General features: G+C 36.8%; 1 protein-coding gene across 1 annotated transcript in view; it reads right to left on the bottom strand.

Annotated features, from left to right (window-relative positions):
- LOC144448335 (protein lin-9 homolog) overlaps window positions 1-9,696 on the bottom strand; it is a 29,267-nt gene extending 19,571 nt beyond the window's left edge. The window contains exons 1-5 of the mRNA XM_078138539.1: window positions 9,675-9,696; window positions 6,270-6,337; window positions 5,363-5,482; window positions 2,792-2,925; window positions 280-405 (exon numbers count right to left, since the gene is read on the bottom strand). Coding sequence (XP_077994665.1) covers window positions 280-405; window positions 2,792-2,925; window positions 5,363-5,482; window positions 6,270-6,337; window positions 9,675-9,696 — 470 coding nt within the window. The remainder of the gene's footprint in view (window positions 1-279; window positions 406-2,791; window positions 2,926-5,362; window positions 5,483-6,269; window positions 6,338-9,674) is intronic.
- Between the last annotated feature and the right edge of the window lie 845 nt (window positions 9,697-10,541).

Genomic DNA, 10,541 nt, shown 5'->3' with positions numbered 1-10,541 from the left:
ATATGTATCTATGTAACAAATGTACATTTCTATCACTACGCAAACATATATATTATAGTATATGTATCTATGTAACAAATGTACATTTCTATCACTAAACTATCCTCTTGTTTATAGGCAGGTGACATTGCAATAGAACTGAATTACTATCAACCCAAAAAGACTACTGACTTTGAGTTTAGACGACAAAATGTATTTTACATGCTGTACCAAGTTGTTTACTTTCCCTGTTTGTACCAGGTTCTGTTCATCAATGCTTCATGTCATTAGTTGTATTACCTTCTTGGTTTGCCCATAAGTCTCCTGATCATACACCATTCACTTCTCGTCAACTTCCTGGTTTTCAATTGTGGAAAGTTTTCACGTAAACAAACACAGAAGTCATTTTCTCCTTCAAACAATGGTCTAGAAAACAAGTAATTGATAGAAAACATTGTTAATTTTGGATCATGAAAAAATACTGCCAATGGCGTTGTAGCACAACTGTACAGATTTTAAAAATGTTTATCCATATGGTAGTCCATGCTAACAATAAGTGTTCATTTGCTGAATGACTATCCAGTTGCCTATCCAACCATGTTGCTATCTTTGTGATATATGCTATATGCTATGGCTGTTGCTATGGGCGTGGTCATGTTGTTAGATATATTTGCATACATTTTTGTATGTTTATTTTCACTTGTGTATGAATTCCTGATATTATCTTTGCAATAAACGTGATCATTTGGCTGTTGCTATGGGCGTGGTCTTGTTGCTAGGCATATTTACATACATATTTTGAATGTTTATTCAATTGTCTATTAATCCCCGTTATCTTCGCAACATATGTGATCATTTGGCTGTTGCTATGGGCGTGGTCTTGTTGCTAGGCACACTTGCAAACATTTTTTGAATGTTTGTTTATTTGTCTTTCTACTTTGAATGTTTATTCAATTGTCTATTAATCCCCGTTATCTTCGCAACATATGTGATCATTTGGCTGTTGCTATGGGCGTGGTCTTGTTGCTAGGCACACTTGCAAACATTTTTTGAATGTTTGTTTATTTGTCTTTCTATTCCTGTTATCTTCGCAATATATGTGATCATTTGGTTGTTGCTATGGGCGTGGTCTTGTTGCTAGGCACATTTGCATATATTTTTGAATGTTTATTCATTTGTCTTTCTATTCCTATTGTCATCTTTGCAATATACGTGATTATTTGGCTGTTGCTATGGGTGTGGTCTTGTTGCTAGGCAAATTTACATACATTGTTTGAATGTATATTCAATTGTCTATCAATTCCTGTTATCTGTGAAATACACGACCGTTAGGCTGTTGCTATGGGCATGGTCATGGTCGCTAGGGTATTTGCATACATTTTTTGCCTACCAGATGATGTTATTTGACGAAAATATACTGCCATTTGGTTGTTGCTAAGGGCGTGGTCATGGTTGCTAGGGCCAATTTTGTCAAAATGTTTTGAAGAATTACACATTTGGTATTACTGTGTTATATATATTTATAGGGCTATACTAATATTTCCACATTTGGTATTACTGTGTTATATATTTGTAGGAGGGCTATACTAATATTTCCACATTTGGTATTACTGTGTTATATATTTGTAGGAGGGCTATACTAATATTTCCACATTTGGTATTACTGTGTTATATATATTTGTAGGAGGGCTATACTAATATTTCCACATTTGGTATTACTGTGTTATATATTTGTAGGAAATTTAATAAATATTATTCTAACATGGTTTTATTATGATTCATCAAACCAATAGAAAGATAAACTCTTGTCAATTCTCAGCTTTTACAACTTTTACAACAAAAATCCCATTTCACAAAAATAAACTGGTAACTGAGAGTTTACTTTACTAAGATAGACACAAACTATAACTCTGGTAATTGAGAGTTTACTTTACTAAGATAGACACAAACTATAACTCTGGTAGTTGGGAGTTCACTTTACTAAGATAGACACAAACTATAACTCTGGTAGTTGGGAGTTCACTTTACTAAGATAGACACAAACTATAACTCTGGTAATTGAGAGTTTACTTTACTAAGATAGACACAAACTATAACTCTGGTAACTGAGAGTTCACTTTACTAAGACAGACACAGATTATAACTCTGGTAGTTGGAAGTTTACTTTACTAAGATAGACACAAACTATAACACTGGTAGTTGGAAGTTTACTTTACTAAGATAGACACAAACTATAACACTGGTAATTGAGAGTTAATAGTGAGTTTGTTCTAGCAAGCTAATTAATGCAAAGCTGATAAAAACTCAGATAAGACAATGATATCAGGTAGGAAATAGAAAAAAAACAGTAAGAGGAAACAGTATTTCAAACTTTATTTGAAATATACAGAAAATAATATTAGAAATCCGGAAAATCGCGAGTACAAAATTGATCATTGGTCCTTTACCCTGTGTTATAACTCCGGTAATTGAGAGTTTACTTTACTAAGATTGACACAGACTATTACTATTTCCACAACACATTATAACTTTTATACAACAGTGATAAGATACTGAATGGATGTTGGTTTATTTACATTATTCAGTAGGGAGGCATCACAGAGTTCCATAAAGTTTAACTTGTAGTGTAGTGTTTTTGGACTTCCAATGTTTACACTATCTTGATCACAGGGTGAATAGATTCACACAACATATGATCTGCTATCATCCACTTGTGTAATATACCACATTGTGTCACAACGGTTTTAGTTTAGGTCTATCTTAGCACACTGAAGCTTCAATTAACCTGAGGCATAATTTGAGTATAGCCTACCTGTCTACATTAGAATAGAACCATTCATAAATACACCATTTGTATGCCTTGGGTAACTTGAGAAGATTCTTTAACCTAGCACCTATCTTCTGAGCTGCCCTTTTGTCTGGTGTACTCATTGGGGTAGGTAAACGCTGTAAACAACATACAATTTAAGATCTGTGTTAACTGTCTGGTGTACTCATTGGGGTAGGTAAATGCTGTAAACAACATACAATGTAAGATCTATGTTAACTGTCTGGTGTACTCATTGGGGTAGGTAAAAGCTGTAAACAACATACAATTTAAGATCTGTGTTAACTGTCTGGTGTACTCATTGGGGTAGGTAAAGGCTGTAAACAACATACAATTTAAGATCTGTGTTAACTGTCTGGTGTACTCATTGGGGTAGGTAAATGCTGTAAACAACATACAATGTAAGATCTGTGTTAACTGTCTGGTGTACTCATTGGGGTAGGTAAACGCTGTAAACAACATACATGTACAATGTAACTTGTAAGATCTGTTGTGGGACAATGTCACACAAGCCTACATTGTATCAACTCCCGTTACAGACATGCAAGCCTATCTCCTGTTACAGACATGCCAGCCTATCTCCTGTTACAGACATGCAAGCCTATCTCCTGTTACAGACATGCAAGCCTATCTCCTGTTACAGACATGCAAGCCTATCTCCTGTTACAGACATGCAAGCCTATCTCCTGTTACAGACATGCAAGCCTATCTCCTGTTACAGACATGCACAGCAAGCCTATCTTCTCCAATTCATCTCCATGTTAGACATATAAATCTATCTAAAAATGTTCAGTAATACTGCATTTCATTGTCTGGATATACTTTCTTTGTGCGAGATACCAATGGAGTTTAATGGTTGAATGATACATGTAGAGTGAATGGCTTGGAATCTGCAGACTGCAGGTTACATGTAGAGTGAATGGCTTGGAATCTGCAGACTGCAGGTTGCATGTAGAGTGAATGGCTTGGAATCTGCAGACTGCAGGTTACATGTAGAGTGAATGGCTTGGAATCTGCAGACTACAGGTTGCATGTAGAGTGAATGGCTTGGAATCTGCAGACTGCAGGTTGCATGTAGAGTGAATGGCTTGGAATCTGCAGACTGCAGGTTGCATGTTGCAGCTCCAGCCGCTCCACTGCCATTTTTTCTGAATAAGTAAGTTCTTAGGCAAGACTTTATATATGTTTGTGTCCCGGTCAACCCAATTTTATAACTGGGGACCTGGTAGGATAGTGATTGCAAAATAAATGCTTTAATCCTATGCACTTACAGAGGCTGTAATGGATTTTATACTCGCCAACAAGTTCTGGATGTATAAAGGGCCATTGTGCCAATAAAGGTCCATGCCTGGCAGCCAGTGGTAATAATTATCAAGTGCACAGTGTGTACATGTAATTTATGCACAATGTGCCACTAAAGGTCCATGCCAGTGATAATAATTATCAAGTGCACAGTGTGTACATGTAACGTATACACAATGCGCAATAATGCTAAATAAAACTACCGTTGTATCGTAAACCTAAATTACAGCACATCATCACTAAATCATTACAGTATGATAATGAAATTTAATGCAAAGTCAATATTATACAGTTATTGCCTGGCCATGAGAGCATGAGTATATGTCTATCACCCCAAGGGCTGTTATGCAGAAAATATTTCCCAATGCTGAAAGCCAAGTTGCTACATACATGTAACAGCACGCGGGGTAATATGATGTGTAATAGCACCCAAATAAGACAAGGAAATAAGTGGTCTATTACACATCACAGGGTAATATGATGTTTAATAGCACCCAAATAAGACAAGGAAATAAGTGGTCTATAACACATCACAGGGTAATATGATGTGTAATAGCACCCAAATAAGACAAGGCAATAAGTGGTCTATTACACATCACAGGGTAATATGATGTGTAATAGCACCCAAATAAGACAAGGAAATAAGTGGTCTATAACACATCACAGGGTAATATGATGTGTAATTGCACCCAAATTAGACAAGGCAATAAGTGGTCTATAACACATCACAGGGTAATATGATGTGTAATTGCACCCAAATAAGACAAGGCAATAAGTGGTCTATAACACATCACAGGGTAATATGATGTGTAATTGCACCTAAATAAGACAAGGAAATAAGTGGTATATAACACATCACAGGGTAATATGATGTGTAATAGCACCCAAATAAGACAAGGCAATAAGTGGTATATACATTGTAACACATCACATTTTCAGGCACGTATTCTTTCCAGAGTGAAAGAAAATGACTGGTAGAACTAGTCTCAGTAATAATGCCCCAGGGAAAATAGAAAATGAATATTTCACTTGGTATGCAAATTGAGGTCACTATGGGTCAATAGTACATACCATGTGACACAATCTAAGCCAATCACGGATGGCTGTATAAAAATGATGTACATGTATCATACGTCAAGTTAGTAAGATTTCAAGTCGAGCCAGATGATGAAATGTAGCAATTATTGTAAGATTTTGTTTGAGTCACACAATATTGTTTCAGGATACAACTTTTAATTGTTTTTTGTAACTTACTGGCGATGAGGTGGAGGTAGAAGGGATGACTTTTGATGGTTTCCTTGGTGATTTAGTCAACACTGACGTCATGTCTGCATAGTCTTCTAGACGTCGATTTCGTTTTCTGTCTCTTCCTGTCTGTTTGATAAAAATAAATAAGTGTGAGATTTTAATTAAGGTACTACACTATGTAGTAACACAACTATGATAACTAAGTGAGAAAATACCAATGTGATTTTACAAAAGTGGGTCAATACAAAACCTTGCCATGGTTTGTCAGACTGATTTTACCAGACTTGCCTTCCATACATGTACATGTATAATAGCCAATTTCTAATCAATGAAGCTGTAGCACTTCAAGTGTTTGTGCTACTCCATGAAATAGAGATATTTACATAAATTATGGGTGCCAAATGTAAAAGAGCTCTCATGAATATTCAGTGTGCAATCACTCAGCCTTCTTCAACTGTTATTGTATACAATTCAATGACACTGATTTGTTCTATGACTGCATACTACTGGTATTTCCATCTCCATACCCCTGTAAGTGAATAGATGTAGCTGTTTGCTCTCAATGGCTTCCTTTACAATGTGTTTGCTGCAATAACCCTCACCTAAAATGATGTACGCTAGTATAATTATATAAAACCCTCTTGAGTTCATATGACAAGTCTGCATCATTGAACCATTCACATGTGAGGAATGTCAAATGATTCAGTCAAAGTCTGCATCATTGAACCATTCACATGTGAGGAATGTCAAATGATTCAGCCAAAGTCTGCATCATTGAACCATTCACATGTGAGGAATGTCAAATGATTCAGCCAAAATAAACCAGGTAAATAACCATTTACTCTAGATGAATATGCTACCAATACAAATACAAATGTAAACAATGTACTGGGTGAACTTTGACCTTACTTACCCTCCTGTATGTACTGGGTGAACTTTGACCCGAACTCTTCAGACTGATGAGGGCCTCTGCTGAACTACCTACATAAGATAATGAATAAATGTCACAGAAAACTTAACAAATTTTAAAAGTAGTGGAAAAAATTGAAAAAATTGGAAAAGTTAGGGGTAATATTTACAAGACTGTAAAATGAATAGTGATTGACACAGACATTTTAAAACATAAACAAGTCATTGAGAATGACATAGTCCCCGCTATGATTGGGTTTTAAGGAACATGAAAACTGTGCCAAAAAATGGATATGCACATGTATGTCAAAGAACACTGTCCTAATACCAACTTTGAATGAGATCTGTTCAAGCATGTCTGAGTTATGGCTTTGGACATGGAAAATTCGCAAACAATATGTAGATAAGTTATCTACATATTGGATCGTATCACGACAACAATGAATATGCACATGTATGTCATAGAACACTGTCCTAATACCAACTTTGGATGAGATCTGTTCAAGCATGTCTGAGTTATGTATCATGAAAGAAATTAACGTTCATATGTATGCCATAGTATGTTGCCCCTGTACTAAGTTTGAAAAAAATCGGTAAAGGCATCTCCAAGAAACGGCTCTGGACGGACGGACGGACGAACGGAACCCAATCCATAAGTCTTTGTCCGGACTTCGTCTGGCGGTGACTAATTAGCTGACAAATTCTGGAGTTTTTAGCTGACTACCAGTACTTATCTACATCTCTGTATACCTGACAACCAGCACTTATCTACATCTCTGTATACCCAACAACCAGCACTTATCTACATTTCTGTATACCTGACAACCAGCACTTATCTACATCTCTGTATACCCAACAACCAGCACTTATCTACATCTCTATACACCTGACAACCAGTACTTATCTACATCTCTGTACACCTGACAACCAGTACTTATCTACATTTCTGTACACCTGACAACCAGCACTTATCTACATCTCTGTATACCTGACAACCAGCACTTATCTACATCTCTGTATACCCAACAACCAGCACTTATCTACATCTCTGTATACCTGACAACCAGCACTTATCTACATCTCTATACACCTGACAACCAGCACTTATCTACATCTCTGTACACCTGACAACCAGCACTTATCTACATCTCTGTATACCTGACAACCAGCACTTATCTACATCTCTGTATACCCAACAACCAGCACTTATCTACATCTCTGTATACCTGACAACCAGCACTTATCTACATCTCTGTATACCCAACAACCAGCACTTATCTACATCCCTGTACACCTGACAACCAGTACTTATCTACATCTCTGTACACCTGACAACCAGCACTTTTCTACATCCCTGTATACCTGACAACCAGCACTTATCTACATCTCTGTATACCTGACAACCAGCACTTATCTACATTTCTGTACACCTGACTACCAGTACTTATCTACATCTCTGTATACCGAGCTACATCCCTGTGTATTTGACATGTCACACACTCAGAGGGTTATGATAAGAACCAGTGTGCCCTCTAATGACAGCCAAATTTTATTGTTCTGAGTCAAAGTGAGAAATACTGGCATTTCTTGTGTCACCACATAGTAAGAAATAGGGGAACACCATATTTTGGTGCACAATCAATGTTGTGTACATCAGTGAGTGGAGTGTCAAATTGGCTTAGAGGGCACACTGACCTTACAGACTTCCTTCATTATTTAAATGCAATGTACATCTCATATTTTAGGTTTTTGGGTCTAAAGAAAGTTTGTGGTTCCGATTATGTTCAATTTTAGAATAGGTGGTGTAGGTAGATTTTTATTTTCTACTTTTTTCATGTGTAACTTGTAAGTGTCTAGTTCAGATAGTTATGTTTTCCATTGCTTTCCATATGGTTTCTGTGTTATTGGTTTCTTTCCATCGGATGTACACCCATTACAGTTTGGAAGAACAGTTTTATATTGTATATTGTCTTTTTAATTTGATGTCAGTTTCCACATCCACTATTTCTAAAAAGACTTCCCAGATTTTGTGATTTTACTTGTTGTTACCAAATAAATAATAAAATGTTTAGAGTCAGCAGTGAAAAACAAGGTGGGACCAACATTTGTAACTGGAACCGGTAACCAGAACCAAACAATTGTTTAGGCCCTATATAACATACATGTATCAATAAGGAAGTAGGATACCTGGACCCTTTGCCATCTCGACCCCCGTTATCTCAACCCTCTATTGGGTCGACCCTAGTCATCTCGACCCTCACACCCTGGTCATTTCGACCCCGCTCAAAATATCAAACTAACATATCTTTGCATGGCAGCTGTGGTATAAATGTACTGAAACATGAATTATTTTGTAATACGGTTGAACTCATTGACATGCTGGTTACTCGGAGTCGAAGCCAACACATGCATTGCAACAACACAACGGCCTATTACATTGGATGATCATGAAGCATCTTAACAATAATTTATTAGCGTGTATATCCATACCGTTACTTAAAATATATGTGTTTAAATTATTTTGTGAAAGCTTCTATCAAAGGGGACGAAAGGACCAGGGTGTGAGGGTCGAGATGTCCAGTACCATTCCAATAGAGGGTCGAGATGGCAAAGGGTCCAGGTGTCTAGAAACCATCAATAACACATTTCTGCAGTCAAATACATGATATAATGTGAGTTATCTTACAAATTTTCGATATCAAATTTATGGTACTAGCAATATATATATTTCAAACAGGATAGACTAGTATGTGAACTCTTACCCTATACATACCGTAGTACCATCCTCGTAGTACATGTACATACTAGACCACATTTCTCTATCATTGTTCTTAGCATTTCATTAGATTATTGCATTAATGTCTAAACCGGAGATGTTTGTATGTGCGGTTGAGTATAGGTATTGTGTGGAGGGGGGGGGGGGGGCGCTCCAGGGTTATCGATAATATTTGAAATCATCGATAGTATTATTTAGTAAATAGACAACACAAAATGATCTATATTCCATTCCCCTCACAGAGTCACAACAATGCAAGATTTTGAAAAACTGTGTCGGTGGAAATACCAGTCATTATTGAAAACAAACTAAATGTGTGCATTGAATTAGACTAAATTAACGGCAAAAATGAATAATGATATATAATGTGTATAATGTGTTCGATAATTATCAGCAACGTTGCGGTTGTGCTGTACTCTAGTTTTCATCGCTGCCTCACTGTCTGTATTTTGTACGCCAACTTTTTAAAGCACTATTCTTATTTTCGTAATTTTGCGATGTTACAAATGACCATGAAAGTAGAAATTCTGAGAGGAAACATTAAGAGCTAGAATTGCATTCCTTAATTATTAGAAAATTACCAAGTACTTTACACGTATGCACACTACATTCGGTACACTATACACTACTTACTTTCTAGGGCACTGTCCGCCATCTTGAATAGGACGCGCCTCTTTTTAAAGAACCGCACGGAACTATGGGATATACTTAATGCTCGGTAAAACTCGGATTTCCCGAATGTAACACGAAAGAGGATACATATGACTAGCCTCAGATACAAATTCAGAGGAGACATTCGCATTCGTGTATGATAGTTAATGAAGTTGTGGAAAAATTATGTCTCACGGCTATCTCAGACAACCATTTTTTGTCCGAGCTCTTAAAAGGAATGTAGTAGTTTGGGTGGTACAGTCGATATTTATGTTAATGGTAATTAACATAAATTACTATCTGACGATTGCAATTATAACACTAGTATGTTGAGGCAATAAGTGGTACATAACACATCACAGGGTAATGAGGGCATGGTTATGGTTATGGGAGGGAGAGAGAGAGAGAGAGAGAGAGAGAGAGAGAGAGAGAGAGAGAGAGAGAGAGAGAGAGAGAGAGAGAGAGAGAGAGAGAGAGAGAGAGAGAGAGAGAGAGAGAGAGAGAGAGGGGGGGGGAGAGGGAGGGTCAATGCAGACCTTACTGCAATATCGTTTTACCCATATGCCACATATTGTTACATGTATTGAGTTTTGACCTTACTGCAATATCGTTTTACTAGTATTGATTGAGTACATGTACATTTACATTACATTAACACATCATAGGTGTATTAATCCATGATTATATGTACATGTATTGAGTTTTTGGTATTGTGTTTTTTTATACAACGCACATCGCCCACAGAAAAAATCGAGGCCGACTAATTCAGGATCCATGTTATTTCTAACTCTGAATCTGAATCTTTGGTCAAGTTACAATATGACGTCACAGCTTGTGCTTCTTTGGCTT

This window comes from Glandiceps talaboti, chromosome 17, assembly GCF_964340395.1.
Source record: "Glandiceps talaboti chromosome 17, keGlaTala1.1, whole genome shotgun sequence".
Classification (NCBI taxonomy): domain Eukaryota; kingdom Metazoa; phylum Hemichordata; class Enteropneusta; family Spengelidae; genus Glandiceps; species Glandiceps talaboti.
The sequence above is the reverse complement of the archived record's forward strand: the minus strand, read 5'-3'. Positions and strand labels throughout refer to the sequence as shown.